The 17,575-nt window shown below is 42.2% G+C and overlaps 1 protein-coding gene across 2 annotated transcripts in view; it reads right to left on the reverse strand.

Moving 5' to 3' along the window:
• LOC132826747 (cAMP-dependent protein kinase type II-beta regulatory subunit) overlaps window positions 1-17,575 on the reverse strand; it is a 122,666-nt gene that overhangs the window by 43,802 nt on the left and 61,289 nt on the right. For both annotated transcript variants that reach the window (XM_060842902.1, XM_060842901.1), the window contains 2 exons: window positions 2,779-2,831; window positions 1,559-1,642 (listed from right to left, as the gene is read on the reverse strand). In XM_060842902.1, the coding sequence (XP_060698885.1) occupies window positions 1,559-1,642; window positions 2,779-2,831 (137 nt within the window). The remainder of the gene's footprint in view (window positions 1-1,558; window positions 1,643-2,778; window positions 2,832-17,575) is intronic.

A 17,575-nucleotide genomic window follows, 5' to 3' on the forward strand; every position in this document is an offset into this window, starting at 1 on the left:
TGTGAGACATGATTTCCCTTGCACAAAGCCATGTTGACTATCCTGAATCAGTCCTTGCTTTTCCAAAGACATGCACATCCTGTCCCTCAGGATTCTCTCCAACAACTTGCCCAACACTGAGGTCAGGCTCACCGGTCTATAGTTCCCTGGCTTGTCTTTACCGCCTTTCTTAAACCACGTTTGCCAACCTCCACTCTTCCGGCACCTCACCTGTGACTATCGATGATACAAATATCTCAGCAAGAGGCCCAGCAATCACTTCTCTAGCTTCCCACAGAGTTCTCGGGTACACCTGATCAGGTCCTGCAGACTGAACAAATGAATTTTGAACCTCTTACCAGAAGTAAATCAATACCCATATACAAGTAGCTTAAAATCCACAATATTAAAAAAAATCAGTGTATTAAAAAAAAATACACTTTTGATCACTAGATTAGTAATTCAACATCCAGGTTAACAATCTGGGTATATCAGTTCAAATCCTATAAATTTCTCAGTAATAACATCCATTAAACTATCATTGATTGTGAAATATGAAATTTTATTTGGTTTATTAACATTTTTAGGGAAGGAAATCACCATTCTGACATGTGATCCCAGACACACAGCAATATAGTTGACTCTTAACTCAGTTAAATGTCAAATTAAAGCCTGAGACAGTGTACTTATGGGTGCAAGAATGAGATGTCCGAGTGAAATGTGATAATCAGTTTTGTACGCCATTCAGTGGTCTAGAATAAGGGCATTATGAATGAATATAAGCTCGGACAGCACGACTGGATAAGGGAGAAACTTTAGCAAGAAACAAGTCTAGAACTGTGAAAGAAGCAGGAGCAGCTGAACAGATGGTTTCAAATTATATTCAAAATGTCAATGAATGCAAGTAGTTCATGAACTTTGCCATTAAATTACAACTCTGGCTAGTTAAAGCCAATCAGAAAAAAGATTCAGCAACCTAAGTTAAGAAGTTGGTCTTTTAGTTAAAAAAAACTTACTTTGGTTACAAACAATCCAAGGTAAATCTACATTTCATCACCACTCTTTGTTCCTGCAATTTATTTTAAGAAAGTGATTCCTTAGGCTGACTTACTGGTCTTTTTCAAGGCAACAATGGAAACTGAAAATGTTTGCGGCAAACTGCCCTCTATCTTAAATATTCAAAACCCAGGGAACATATTTGCAAGGAAAAAGGAAGTTCAAGAAAACTGGTTCATTCAAACCGAGATGTAAAGCAAATTCCTAGAGACGGAAGCTCGAGGAAGGAAATACACGAAATGTTGGAGAATAAGGAATGAAGGTCAGTGGAAAGGTGAGGCAAAGAAAAGGTGGATTCATTTGGTGGACCCTTTTCTGGTCTTATCATTCAGTCCATATTCACTTCAGTCCTTCTTTTGCAGAGTTAAAAGGGTAGAAATCAAATCAAATACATGGACAATATTTTCTTCTGCAGTACAATGGAAGAAAATCTTTCAAATAGCTGGAAGTTTACATTTCTTCACAATAATTTAATAATGTGTGCTTATTTCTCATAAAGCCTAAACTTTGATAAAAGTCATACCTGATCTAAATTCTTAAAAAGAAGAATGTCTTTACATGCATCTTGCAATCTTCTTCTTTGTTCATCTGTTTTGGGATGAACAACCTACAATGCAGAAGAAAGATAAATCTACAAGTTCATATTAAAACAGTCAGTTATTATTCAACAGGCAAGAGGACAGTATAGGTTGAAAGTTATTAATAAGACATTTAAGGTGGGATCTCTTCTCTACATCACTGGAAACTGCCAAACACCATTCAGAACGCCCATCTCTCCTGATTAGTACAGTGTGCTTTTTGCAACTATTTACCATCTGTTCTCTCCACTTCCTTCATTCCTTCTCTTGCAAAGGGTGCAAACATTAACCAAATATTCAAACATTAAATTAATGACTTGCTTTAGAATATAAGGCTTAGTTACCTTGATTACATTTGAAAAGAAACAGCAGCTAAAGCTACTCTAAACCACCAGTGTAGAATCTCAACATTTCGGCCAATTATTCAGCAAAGTTTCAACTGACTGACGTGGCTCTGTTGATAATAGCATGATACAAAAGCCAGTTCTTCTCCCAAGTAATTAGCACAATGTATTAAAATTGGGACATGGCACAACAAACAGGTTTACTGACAGACCTTCAAAATCAGATTTTTAACCATTACTTGCCATAATTGTTGCACTTCTTCTGAGGGTATAATAGTTAACTGTCCCTAAGCCTCAATTGTCCAGAGAGCCATTCATTAAAGCCAGCTACCATCCTCTACTGTCCATTGTTGTACTGAGGCAAGAACATGCATATGCTTTGTTTTCAGTGTGACTTTAAGGCAGTCAGAAATCACATCAGCCAAAACTACAGTTCCCAAATGATATTCCTGTAAAAACACAATCCTTGTTATCTTCAATGGTCTTTCTTTTTAATTTACTTATGTGTTCTACACGTATGCAGCATATGTAAAGGTATATGGTTTACAACTTCAAGACAGCTGCTATACTATTCCTCCTTGCACATCCTGACCCAAGCCTGCAGCTCACCATAAGAACATATCTCCCTCAAACCACATAAGAACAGATTTTGTTTTACATATAAGCCACTGCACAAAAGTGTCTGCTGAGTTGCTGCCAATAGAGAAGACAACAGTGTGTAGGGTTGGATGAATAGAGGCCATATTTTGCTTCAAAATAAGTGGTTTATTTGCTTTCATCCACATGCTGCATCTTTACATTTTCCAAATAGCGTGGCTTACCCGAGGTTCTGTTTCCTCTTCTTCCTCATCAGGGTTGAAAGCTTCTGCACATACTAAAAGGAGACACTAAGATTAATGTGAGAGGATTGCAAAGCTCACTAATTCACAAAGGATACATTCTAACATTCGATTGATAGCTTCATTGTATTTGAGCATTGATGATGATTACTGGTCAGAAATCTCATCTTTCATAAAATAGGAATTCTAGTGTGTTATATCGAACATAATCAGACATGGTTTTAAAGGATGAACATTCTAATAGCTTTGGATAGGGAAACATTACAAATAAATAATCTAACTACAACATAGCAGATATTCACTTGAACAATTTAGCTTATTTGACAGGATCATTTTTCAGGAGCTGCAAGTTTTATTAAAAAGTTCAAAAAACTTCCTGTTAGCCAATTACGAAGTTAGCAGTGATTGAAGCACACCTCTTACATTTATACCTCATAACTAAATTGCCCCTTAACTGAATGGCTCGCTATGCCAAACCACAGTTGATAACAGTAAGGAACAGGGATGGGTGTGAAATATATTAAAGGTGGAAGTGGGTACTGCAGATGCCTGAAACAACTTTTGTGCTCCTCAGATGCTGCCTGACCTGCTGTACTTTTCCAGCACCACTCTAATCATGAAATATATAGAGGACTAATTACATTCGGAGAATCTTTCTTAAATGGTCATTCCCCACAACCCTATCTTTATATCAAACTGGCCCAATGGAGCTCAGTGGGCTAACTCAAATTTGACACCAAATCTGAATTTAGCAAGAATATTTAGAAATTCAAGAAACAATATTCAGCCAGGAATCAAAGGTTAATAGCAACTTGACAAAGTTTATCTCCTTGATGTTAATCAAACATAAACAGGTTTGTGAGGAAAGGTCGTTGACAAATCAGTTGAGTTTCAAAGTAAATAAGTGTGAGGTGATACACTTGGGGAGGAAGAACTTTGAAAGACAATATAAAATGAGGGTATGATTCTAAAAAGGGAGAGCAGAAGTAGAGGCAGCCTGGACGTATATATGCATTGATTGTTGAAGGTGGTGAGACAAGTGGAGAGAGCAGTTTAAAAGCTGACAGTGTTCTCAACTTTATTAAGAATGGCAAGGAGGCAACATTGAATTTGTCTAAAGCATGTGTAGAAGACAATATTGTGTACAGATATGGGAGCGACATTGCACGAGAAATGGGAATGTATTGGAGAGAGTGCAGAGGCCATTTAAAAGAATGGTTCAGAAATGAGAAGTTTCAGTCATGAAGACAGATGGGAGAAGTTGGGACTGTTCTCCTTGACAGAAGACAGCTGGAAAGAGAATTGACTGAGGCTTTCAAAATCATGAGCAGGCTGGATAGAGTAGCTGGGGAAGCAGTTCATGGTTATAAAGGGAACAAGAACAAGAGGAAACAAATTTGAAAGTGGTGTGCAAAAGAAGCAACATGCTGTGAGAAAAAAAAACACTTTCGCTCAGCAAGTAGATACAGTATGAAAATTCACTGAGTGGAAGTGTGGTGAAAGCAGTTTCTATTTAGACATTCAAGAGGGCATTGGATGATCATTTGGACAGAAATAACATACAAAGGTATAGGGGAAAAGCAGGAGATTGACACAAGGTAATGATGCTGGTTTGAAGAGGTGATGCAGACACAATTGGCTGAATGGCCTTTTTCTGCACTGTAACAGTTCTATAGTACTATGACAAGAAATATTTCCATGAATTTGTTGGTTACTTAATGACAGAAAAAGTCTTAATTCTGCCCAAAACTTAATTTTCTCCAAACTGTCTAAGCCAGTCACAAAGTTTCACAGGTCGTTTGGCTTATTACTAGCATATAGAAAGATTCAAAAGTTGTCTGTGCAGCAAGTTTCAATTCAATCTCTAAAAATGCAATGCCAGAAGAAATGATTCATCATTACCAGCAACATGGAAATTGTACCTCATTCTATTCATAGTTCTAAAAGCAGTCAGTCAATCTACTGTCTGAATCTAAGTAACTGGGTTGATAAGTTAATAATGAAAGATAGGAATACAGCTTTAAGAAATTTCATAGTATTTCCAAATACGCTATTCGATGATCTCTCAAAGCCTTTGTTTGCACACAGATTGAAACTAGAGGCTAAATCTTTCAGGTCCTTTTGATAGATTTTAACAAGAAGTTACTAATATTTAGATTTCCATCTATAAAGAGAAGGCTGGCTCCTAAATGGATTATAAACAGAAATCTCTGGGAGGTTCAATGGAATTTTCGAAAATACTGTAAATTGTCAGTTTATAAAAAGGTGTGAAGTGATCACCTTATCACCATAACACACATAAATCACTATTCACCTTGGCAAGAGATGCCTTTACAATTTAAGACAATCTGTATGTTAAAAAATACATCATGAAAAGCTGAAGACTTTCATGGTCATTGTTCCTTCCAAGAAGTGAACTAGCTATTTAAAAAAACACCAAAAAGAATCTGTATTTAACATAATTCTACAGCATAGCACTCTGCACAAAGGAAAGGCTACAGCTGTTTGTTTTATTGTTTAATTGATCTAAAAATTGAGTTTTGAGGGTATGTTTCAAAATGAAGACAAGTATTTTTCTAATCATTCCAACCCAGAAGTGAATCTCTCAACACAAAAGCTACAGATTCTGGAAATTTTAAACCGAAGTTAAGTGAAAAGGGAAAAAGGATGTTGCTGAAGAAGGTCAAATCTATTAGGAGGACTAGTAGGAAATAACAAGTAACATTCATGTCACTCAAATATTCAGCCCGACAAGTTCACCTTACTCCCTCTAACATTCAATGGCATTCTCATTTTCAAACTTCCAACATCAACATTCTACAAGTCCTCATGACCAAGCAATGAAAGTACAGGTCAGATGCTGGGTCCAGGACCAAATACAAAATGCAGCAACTTGCCAACACTCCAACATTGGTGAATCTACAATCTCTACTACAAAGGTGGAAGGGCAGCAGTTAAATGGGAACACACAAACCTCCATGTTCTCCTCCACATCCCACACAGTCTTAACGTCAAAATATGGAGCCATTGCTTCAGCAGCACAAAGTTAGAAGTGTGGAATTCCTTATCAAACAACACTGTGGGAGCTCCTTTATCATCACATGAATAAAAGTTTCAAGAAGGCTGCTTACAGTAAATCTTCGAGTAAAAAATGAGGTCTGCAGATGCTGGAGATCACAGCTGCAAATGTGTTGCTGGTCAAAGCACAGCAGGCCAGGCAGCATCTCAGGAATAGAGAATTCGACGTTTCGAGCATAAGCCCTTCATCAGGAATAAGAGAGAGAGAGAGCCAAGCAGGCTAAGATAAAGGGTAGGGAGGAGGGACTAGGGGGAGGGGCGATGGAGGTGGGATAGGTGGAAGGAGGTCAAGGTGAGGGTGATAGGCCGGAGTGGGGTGGGGGCGGAGAGGTCAGGAAGAGGATTGCAGGTTAGGAGGGCGGTGCTGAGTTGAGGGAACCGACTGAGACAAGGTGGGGGGAGGGGAAATGAGGAAACTGGAGAAATCTGAATTCATACCTTGTGGTTGAAGGGTTCCCAGGCGGAAGATGAGGCGCTCCTCCTCCAGCCGTCGTGTTGCTGTGTTCTGCCGGTGGAGGAGTCCAAGGACCTGCATGTCCTCGGTGGAGTGGGAGGGAGAGTTAAAGTGTTGAGCCACGGGGTGATTGGGTTGGTTGGTTCGGGCGGCCCGGAGGTGTTCTCTGAAGCGTTCCGCAAGTAAGCGGCCTGTCTCCCCAATATAGAGGAGGCCACATCGGGCGCAGCGGATGCAGTAGATGATGTGTGTGGAGGTACAGGTGAACTTGTGGCGGATATGGAAGGATCCCTTGGGGCCTTGGAGGGAAGTGAGTGTGGAGGTGTGGGCGCAAGTTTTACATTTCCTGCGGTTGCAGGGGAAGGTGCCGGGGGTGGAGGTTGGGTTGGTGGGGGGTGTGGATCTGACGAGGGAGTCACGAAGGGAGTGGTCCTTGCGGAACGCTGATAGGGGAGGGGAGGGAAATATATCCTTGGTGGTGGGGTCTGTTTGGAGGTGGCGGAAATGGCGGCGGATGATACGTTGTATGCGGAGGTTGGCTCACCTACCACCCCACCAACCTCCGCATACAACGTATCATCCGCCGCCATTTCCGCCACCTCCAAACAGACCCCACCACCAAGGATATATTTCCCTCCCCTCCCCTATCAGCGTTCCGCAAGGACCACTCCCTTCGTGACTCCCTCGTCAGATCCACACCCCCCACCAACCCAACCTCCACCCCCGGCACCTTCCCCTGCAACCGCAGGAAATGTAAAACTTGCGCCCACACCTCCACACTCACTTCCCTCCAAGGCCCCAAGGGATCCTTCCATATCCGCCACAAGTTCACCTGTACCTCCACACACATCATCTATTGCATCCGCTGCGCCCGATGTGGCCTCCTCTATATTGGGGAGACAGGCCGCTTACTTGCGGAACGCTTCAGAGAACACCTCCGGGCCGCCCGAACCAACCAACCCAATCACCCCGTGGCTCAACACTTTAACTCTCCCTCCCACTCCACCGAGGACATGCAGGTCCTTGGACTCCTCCACCGGCAGAACACAGCAACACGACGGCTGGAGGAGGAGCGCCTCATCTTCCGCCTGGGAACCCTTCAACCACAAGGTATGAATTCAGATTTCTCCAGTTTCCTCATTTCCCCTCCCCCCACCTTGTCTCAGTCGGTTCCCTCAACTCAGCACCGCCCTCCTAACCTGCAATCCTCTTCCTGACCTCTCCGCCCCCACCCCACTCCGGCCTATCACCCTCACCTTGACCTCCTTCCACCTATCCCACCTCCATCGCCCCTCCCCCTAGTCCCTCCTCCCTACCCTTTATCTTAGCCTGCTTGGCTCTCTCTCTCTCTTATTCCTGATGAAGGGCTTATGCTCGAAACGTCGAATTCTCTATTCCTGAGATGCTGCCTGGCCTGCTGTGCTTTGACCAGCAACACATTTGCAGCTGCTTACAGTAAATATTGACTTTCTCATGAATGAATAAATAAAGTATTACCACAGAGATATGATAGCCAAAATCATGTGTTTTCCCAGAAGTATCAATCAAAAAAAAAATTCCAATGTGCACTTCCCCCACAGACATCTTTAAAAGCAATCCAGGCATCCACAGAATTTGAAATAATTCAACTTTTCCACAATCCTTCAAAAGTTAAGTATCTCAAAAAATACTCAATATGAAGCCTTCAAAGCAACTTGATGTTAAAACAGAGGTCTGATATTCTCCACAAAATGTTTTCTGCATCTAGGTATAATAAGAAGAAAGTGAAGAAAAAGCCATTTATTTTGACAGTTACACTCCAACACATCACTATCCATGTCCGGCCTCATTCTATAATCATCTCCAAAATCTCTCAGTTCTGGTGTCCCTGCTACAGGAAAGATGTTGTTAAACATGAAAGGGTTCAGAAAAGATTAACAAGAACATTGCCAGGATTGGAGGGTTAGAGCTATAGGGAAAGGCTGAGGCTATATCCCTGGGACATCTGTTGTGACATGGCAGTGAACCATTCTGTTCATTAAACCAAACATCCAGAAAAGCTCTCTTTGCCTTGTAATCTGTTAAAGTATGAGTGACAGACAACTCCCAAATTCCACTGAAGAAACATCAATTTTTTGTAACTCTAAAAGTGAACATTAAACAACAACTATTCACAACTCTAAGCCTCCCTTTCTCTTAACTGCTTATTACCTGCCTCCAACTCGATACAAACAATATGCTGTTCCAATAAGACACTTAGTAAAATTACATGAACTTAATTTTAAAACCACATAACCGCTATCATTTTTTGTGACTTCACTCTTCTGGCCGCTGAATTCCCTGGGTCACCTTTTTTTTACTGCGAATAAGTTTCATATGGAAAGGTACATTTGATAGAGTGTTTCCTAATTTCTTGGGTCTCTCTTGATGGCAGTTGTTCCATTTCCAATTTTCAAAATATCTGCATTTTTAGATCACCAACAGTGGATCGTCTTATTGGTTCGATGTTTGCAAAACAATAAATTCAAATGCAACTCGGTTTTAGTATCCTGGAGCATAACTTAAACTGTTTAATTAAATTTGAATTATTGTCAAAACAGCAACCAAAACTCTCATATCCTTTCACAGCCAAATGTTACATACTTTGAATTTTCCAGCACACTCTGGGACTACCATCTTGTCATACACACAGGTGCTTGTAATCTCTCAGCTCAAGACAGCATTCAGACTCTTAAAAGTACAGTACACACCTTCAACCTCATAACACAAAGCCTGAACGTGACCTTTTAGAGATTTATAAAATCATGAGGGGCATGGATAGAGTCAATAGCCAAGGTTTTTTTTCTCCAGGTTTGGGGTGTCCAAAACTAGAGGGCATAAGCTTAAGGTGCAGGGGTAAAGATTTAAAAGGGACCAAAGGGGTGACATTTTCACACAGAAGGTGGAACATGTATAGAATGAGCTGCCAGAGTGGTGGATTTAACAACATTTCAAAAGACTGGGTCCATGAATAGGAACAATTTAGAGGGATATGTGCCAAATGGGACTAGATTAATTTCAGTTATCTGGTCAGGATGGGCAATTTGGACTGAAGGGTCAGTGTCCGTGCTACACAACAATTACTCTGCAGTTTCTTGATGTTTCTTAAAGCATTTAATCACTGAATCAATCTTTCTTTTAAAAAGGGCTTCAACTAGCAGCTCATTAAAGGTCACAACTCAGACATGTCCATTCACTGGGATACCTCAAACACCTGAATGCATCCTCGTCTTAACAGCATTTCTCTGAAGTAAGGTGCAATCTGCACAATTCCAGAACTGCATTTTCTCCAGACAATTCTAGTAACTCTAGTCCTTCTATGGTTCAGATCCTTTGATTCTTTCTCTCTCTCCTTTACGTAGAGGCACTTATCATTTCAGTTGATACAACTGACGTGTCATGGAAGGTGGTTTTAAACATTAGACCATTGCTTTTTGTCTTAGTCAAAAAATGACGAAAAATCCAAGTTTGGGGTTAGGGAATAATGGAATCATGTGTAGTTTTGAATGAGTTATGATGAGAAATCCTTGACTTGAGTGTGGAAATCCAAATGTAAATGATCAGCTTTTCTCATCAGAAAGATGCCCAGAAAGAAAGGCAACACCAAAAGCAAACTGTTATAGGGATTGGCACTTGGCTGATTTCTCTCCCCCTTCCATCCACCTCGTGGCCACCTGTATTGCTCCAAGAACAGGGTCATTGAGCAAACCAAGTAGAATTTATTTTGACTGTTATATTCCAGCACACCCTCCACAATTTTTCCTTCAAATCCACCCACTTCCTCCAGAAGAAAGAGGTAGCCATGGACATCAGCATGGACCCCAGTTATGTCTGTCTCTTTGTCAGCTACATCTTCCGGAGTTACACCGGCACCACTCCAGACCTTTCCCTCTGCTACATTGATGACCGTATCGGCGACACCTCATGCTCCCACGAGGAGGTTGAACAGTTCATCAATGTTACCAACACATTCCACCCCAATGTTAAATTCACCTGGACCATCTCAGACAACTCCTTCCCCTTCTTGGACCTCTCCATCAACGATGACCAACTCAACACTGACATTTTCTACAAACCCACCGACTCCCACAGCTATCTGGATTACACCTCTTCCCACCCTACCTCCCTTATTCCCAATTCCTCCACCTCCGCCACATCTGCTCCCAGGAGGACCAGTTCCACCACAGAACACACCAGATGGCCTCCTTCTTTAAAGGCCGCAATCTCCCCTTCCATATTGTTGATGATGCCCTCCAGCACGTCTCATCCACTTCCCGTATCTCTGCCCTCGAACCCCACCCCACCAACTGCGTCAAGGACAGAACCCCCCACCCCACTCCTCACCTTCCACCCCACCAACCTTCGCATAAAACACATCATCCTCCACCATTACCGCCACCTACAAACAACCCCACCATCAGAGATATATTTTTCTCCCACTTTCCTTAAAAACCATTCCTCTGTGACTACTTGGTCAGATCCATGCCATCACTAACAACTCACCATCCCCTCCTGGCATCTTGCTCTGCCATCGCAGGAATTGCAAAACCTGCACTCACATCTCCCCCCTCACCTCCGTCCAAGGCCCCAAAGGAGCCTTCCATATCCAAAGCTTCCACACAATATTTACTATATCCATTGCTCCCGTTGCGGTCTCCTCTACATTGGGAGACTAGACGCCTACTCGCAGAGCGCTTCAGAGAACATTTCTGGGGCACCCGCACCAATCGACCCCACCGCCCCGTGGCTGAACATTTCAACTCCCCTCCCACTCTGCCGAGGACATACAGGTCCTGGGCGTCCTCCATCATCACTCCCTGAGCAGCTGACTCCTGGAGGAAGAATGCCTTATCTTCCAACTTGGGACCCTTCAATCCCATGGCATGTGAACTTCACCAGTTTCCTCATTTCCCCTTCTCCCTACCTTACTCCAGTTCGAACCTTCCAGCTCAGCACCGTCCTCATGACCTGTCCCATCTGTCAATCTTCCTTCCCACCTAACTGCTCCACCCTCCTCTTCGACCTATCACCTTTACCCCCACCTCCATCCACCTATTGTATGCTCAGCTACCTTCCCCCCAGCCCCATTCCCCTCGCATTTATTTCTCCATTCCCGAGGCTCCCAGCCTCATTCCTGATGAAGGGCTTTTGCCCAAAAATGTCAATTTTCCTGCTCCTCAGATGCTGCCTGACCTGCTGTGCTTTTCCAGCACCACTCTAACCTTGACACCACCATTCATGTCTGGCCTCATTCTATGAACATGCTTCCCAGTCCAGTTTTGAAAAGGCAGAAATGTTCATGTGAAAGAATGTTTCAAGGATATGATACACCCTGAAAAATAAGTAATAACTTTTCTTTTTTGCAGATCATTGTGGCTTCAGATGATAGAAAACATTTGAGTCTTAAGTGCAAGTCATTACTTCAATTGAAAACTGAGATGGCGTTGCCACACAAGACAGCAGTATCTGATTTAATTGGCTGTTTCACTGGCTAACACCAGATAGGGAAACAAAAGCGAGGTAACGGAAACACAGAGCTGAGAAATGAGCTCTAAGCTTAATTGACAAAATGAAAGCTCAGTACAATCTAAGATGGCTGTCACATCAAGCAAAAAATGTTTATCAAATCAATACTTAACTAGCCTGAACCAAAAATAAAAGTCAATCCTCCTAAGTGGTGTATTGGCATTAAAACTAAGTCGATGAGATTTACGACAGATATTCTGTTCATGTCACAGTTGCAGAAGTCAACAAGTTGTTTATTTACATTTGGCATGGCTTCACAAAAAACATATGAAACAAATTTGTCCTTTCTAAGTTTAGGGAATCACACACACGTGAAGTTATAGTCCACACAAGGTAACCATTAATTGTCACATCTCCTTAAGCCATACTAAAGGGGCAGCACGGTGGCTCAGTGGTTAGCACTGCTGCCTCACAGCACCAGGGACCCTCAGCTCAATTCCAACCGCAGGTGACCATCTGTGTGACGTTTGCCCATTCTCCCACTGCCTGCGTGGGTTTCATCCAAGAGAGGCGCTTTCCCTCCCATGTCCAAAGAGCTGCAGGTGAGGTGAATTAGCCATGGAAAATGCAGAGTTACAAGGTTCGGGTAGGAGGGTGGGTCTGGATGCTCTTTGAATTGTTGATATGGATTCGATGGGTTGAATGGTCTACTCCCACACTGTAGGGATTCTATGATTCTAACTGTATATACTGACAGTGATGGTAAATGGATTAGGGAGCGTTCTTAAATCTACTTATAGAAATGCTGGGAAACCCAGAAATATCTCCAGCAAATCCTGAATTTGTAATACCTCCCAAAAAAATGACAAAAATCGTACAAACTATTTCATTTCATGTAATGAACCTTCCCTTGTATTGATTAGAGAAACAATGACACTGTTTTTCAATAAACCACACAACAAAACACTGTTGGCTCATTATTTTTGATGTTTTCAAACTGTGAAAAAGGACTGTTTATTCTCAATAGTGAAACCTATTAAACAGAAATTTTACTGTTAGTCACAGATATTTTCCCCAATGATGAGGAAATAGTTATATAAACAATGTCAAAGATAATTTAAGAAATCTCTTCAGTTGAACTACAAACTGAAACTGGCTAAAATAAAATTACAGTTAATTGGTGAAAGTTAGAAAGATTTATCCTAAATGCTAAATCCAAGATGCTAAATGATTTGCAAATTCTATATGATAGTTTCACCAATAATTTCCCAATCATAGAAAACCATTCATTTTATTTTGGCTACATTAGCTTTGCATCTATTTTGAGATACAAATAGGAAATATGAGTCTGACCTTCAAAATAACTCATGATGAAATATGCTACTTTGCATTTGCATGCAATGTCGTTTTTCTTTAAAATCCCGGGTTTCTAATTCCTACAATTTTAATTACATGTACACTTATTTAATACAAGTAACATGACAAAAGCTAAACATTTCATAATATGGCTAACTATTTGAAAACATGGTCTGGTCTAAAATGACCATCCAGATTTTTGTCAAGTTTAAATAAACCATCCAAACACACAGTATTAACATCACACTGCTAAACAATTAACGAAGTCACCATTTTATTAGCGTGAGTAGATTGTAAACTGATGTTTTAAAAGAATATATTTAAGTCATTTAAATGCTTTTATAAAGTTAAGAAAAGGACACACCAACATTTGACATCTCTTTCAACTATTCTTCTCTGCCATCGAGCAAATTCATTCATCCCAACTCAAGGCTCAGTCTTTTCCATCCAAATTACCCATCTATTCGATTGGATTTTCCAATCAGGGGTTCGGGGACTGAATATGGAAGCTAGTTTTGAGTCCCAACCGTGAAAAGGGTTTTTTTTTAGGCAAGCTCATCACAACTTTGAAAGTCGCAATCAATTAAAGACACTGACGCAGGCATACCATTAAATCAGGAGCAGCAGGCCAAGGACTTCAAAGGCCCTCTAACACTTACTGATTAACAGCCACCCCAGGCGAGGTGGCAAATGGGAAAAGGCCAGGTAAACTTTTCTACAATTTACAATAGCCACATTTGCCAGACCATAACGCTAGAGCTTCAGAGATTGGAACAGAGAATCTTGTGCTATTTTTCAGGCACTATGCCCTTTACTTCCTGCTTTGAGTCCCACTACACAAACCTGGAGCTAATTGAAATGCTGTCTGAAAGTCCCAGTCAGCACATGACCAGGAGATGAATAGGCCCAGTTTTCAGCAATAATCAGCTGCCCACTGGGAAGTGCCAGGCAGCACAAACCTAACTTGGGGAAATAGCTTGGTATCAAGTTTATGGCAGCAAATCAGTGGCTTCAGATTTCATGTGACCACCTCCCAATCCAACGTTACCTTTATACCAGCCGAGAATGGCTGTGCATGGGAACATTTATGGCGTGCCATATGATTGTTAATTTTGGCTTTATCTTCCCAGCCTGTCAATGTCATGGACAATAGCAAATCAGTTTATAAAATATGATAAGAAAAATGAGGGAAAAAAACCAATAAATTTTGAATGATGAAATATGAATCTTGCTCGGGAGAGGTAAGAAGCCGATTTGCAAACATTAAACGCGTCAATATGAATGGGGTCCTCACTACTGCTGGCACTTTCAATCTGCTCCTGTAAGTGCACCAAAAGGCTTGAATAGTGCACTGAAGAGGTCTCCATGTCTTACTATTCGGATGGTGTTGTTCAGTCTTGCTGTGCCTACTAAGTGACCCCATCAGTGGGGAGCGACTTTGATTGTCATATTCCCCATAGAGTCCCATTGGAACCACCCCCAGTGGATCCAGAGACAGAAGCTGTGGCTGCTTCATGAATGGATGAGGACACATCTAGAAGCCCAAGACCAGCATCAACCTCTCGCACATATGGACTCCTCCAACATTTGAGTCAGTTATTCAGTGCATCCAACAAACTTGGTGTTCCTGTGTCTGCCTGTGGTTTTGGATGGAGTTACAAATAGATGACACCATGTGTCCCTGCCCTGGCTGGGGCTGGAGCAAGTACCTGGTCTCTGGCAATCCTCAGGGCTTTAGCCCAAAATGTTGAGTCGCCTGCTCCTCGGATGTTGCCTGACCTGCTGAAACTGCCCCTTAATACGGAGCTTCCAGCTCTGGCTGCCTCATAACACAGTGAAGATGCCGGAGAACAATGAACATCATTGGATGTTGTCCAACAAATCTGCAAAGCAACATTGTTTTGCTTTAGGATCACTGGGGGTGATAGGATGGTTCTTGTACCTAGGGTTTTAATGCACATCATGTCTGGGGCTTTACACTGGTGCCATCCAGAGAAAAAATGCCACTTGATCCTTGGAATCTTTGCTGCAGACACGATTGGAGTTTGCATTGAGGCTGTAGATGGATGATGGAGATCCACGAGTGACACAGCATGTGCAGAGCAAGAACATGAGGACGTTCTTCAGACATAACTGCATTTTCGGCATCCTACAGCACAACAGCATCAGCCAAGGCAACAGACACAGGCCCTCTTTGTGAACGTCATTCAGCAGTACTGAGATGTGTGAAGCCGCCAATGTTTTGATGCAGCTGAGGCCAGCATTCCCTAATGCCAACTGCAAATTCTGTTTAACATTGATTTTTCTGTGTGGTTTGTGCTGTTTAATTAAAAAGGTTACCAACAAACGGAAGCCTTTACAACACGTGCTGCTCCCTCATTCAATTCTGACAACATTTCGTGTAATTTTGGGTGCTAGGGAAAGGATAGCTATCACTCTGACTGGGTTAGAAAATAGTGGTGCTCTACAGATGGCTAGCCTCTCTATCTTCATTTAAAATATTCACTCAAATGGCTAATGAAAGAAATGGACATATACCTACAAGTGTGATAATGAAACATCTAAGTACCCTGATAAAAAAAGTCTTCTTTTCCATTTCTCTCCTCCTTCCACTGTGGAACATGGCAGCCTACCCTATGCTGGAACCTGTTGTCTTCATGTTTTGGGTAGGAGGCTGGAGGGCCCAGACATGTCTGCCCAGATGAAGTGAAGGTCACCTTCCTCAACTTCAAGTCCAATAGTGTTGAAGGTGGCAGACAGGTTGGAGATGGCGATGGTTTCCCAGGTACCTCTCAAGTGTCCTGACAGGAAACATCCGGGGGTAAAGACCATATTTTCATCCCTTTGTCTGGGTCATTGCTGACACAACCCTGTTTCCTTGTGAGCAAAGGGAAATCGGAGTGAGGTCATGGTTCCTCATCACTATGTTACCATGTAGTTGGTGCTATGCATCAACGGCTAGAGAATGATGGGATGCAGGTCCATAGTCAGTAGACTGCACTGGACTTGGCTCCTCGTGGAGCTGCTAATCTAACCACAGAGGTAGTCAGATGATCATACCAGAGGCAGACAGGTATTGTTAGCACCTATGGACTCCTCCAACATTTGAGTCAGTTATTCACTGCATCCAATAAACTTGGTGTTCCTGTGTCTGCCTGTGGTTTAGGATGGAGTTACAAATAGATGACACCATGTGTCCCTCCCCTAGCTGGGCTGGAGCATGTAACTGGTCTCTGGCAATCCTCAGGGCTTTAGCCCAAAACATTGATTCGCCTGCTCCTCGGATGCTGCCTGACCTGCTGTGCTTTTCGAGCACCATGCTCTCAAATTCTGAGTTCAACCAGCCATGGACATGGGACAATGGTCCACTTACCAGAACATGCTCCCAAACGTACTCCAGTTGAAGTACCCATCAAGGTGTTAGCATCAGAGTGGGTGGAGGATGTGCGAGACAGCCTTAAATATGCCTACTTTAAGGAATTTGTGGTTTTTTTCCTCATTGGGAGGGCTGCTGTCTCAGAGATTGTGGCTGAGATTGCGAAGGTGCCACTGGTTGCTTGCAAGAGACAAATATGAGAGGGGAAGGAGGACTTATACATTTAATGGTAAGGTCCTGAGGAGTGTTGCTGAACAAGGAGACCTTGAAGTGCAGGGTAATAGTTCCTTGAAGATGGAGCGTCAGATGGATAGGATAATGAAGAAGGCATTTAGTATATTTTCTTTTATTGGTCAGATCACTGAGTAAAAAGTTGGAAGGTCATGTTGTGCAAGTACAGGACACTGGTTAGGCCACTTTTGGAAAATGGTGTGCAATTCTGGTCTCTCTCCTTTTGGAAGGATGTTGTGAAACTTGAAGGTGTTCAGAAAAGATTTACAAGGATATTGCCAGGGTTAGAGGATTTAAACTATTGGGAGAGGCTAGAGCTGTTTTCCCTGGAGTGTCAGAGGCTGAAGAGTGACATTATAGAGGTCTATAACATCATGAGGGGCATGGATAGGATAAATAGATAAGATCCTTTCCCTGGGATGGGAGAATCCAGTCTAGAGGGTATAGGTGTAAGGTGAGAAGGGAATGATATAAAAGAGACCTAAGGGGAACTTTTTCACACAGAGGGTGGTATGTGTATGGAATAAGCTGCCAAAGGTAGTGGTGGAGGCTGATATAATTACAACATTTTGAAAAGCATCTGGATGGGTATATGAATACAAAGGGTTTAAGAGGGATATGTGCCAAGTGCTGGCAAATGGGACTAGATTAATCTGGGGTGTCTGGTCGGTATGGATGAGTTGGACCAAAGAGTTTGTTTCCATGTTATACATCTCTAAGTTCAGACTGGTTAAGAACACATTCAAGAAAGGAGGTACTGGAAGAACAGCACAACCCATAGCAATAACTCTTACTTGATT

The sequence above is a fragment of the Hemiscyllium ocellatum genome, chromosome 23 (genome assembly GCF_020745735.1).
Source record: "Hemiscyllium ocellatum isolate sHemOce1 chromosome 23, sHemOce1.pat.X.cur, whole genome shotgun sequence".
Taxonomy (NCBI): Eukaryota; Metazoa; Chordata; class Chondrichthyes; order Orectolobiformes; family Hemiscylliidae; genus Hemiscyllium; species Hemiscyllium ocellatum.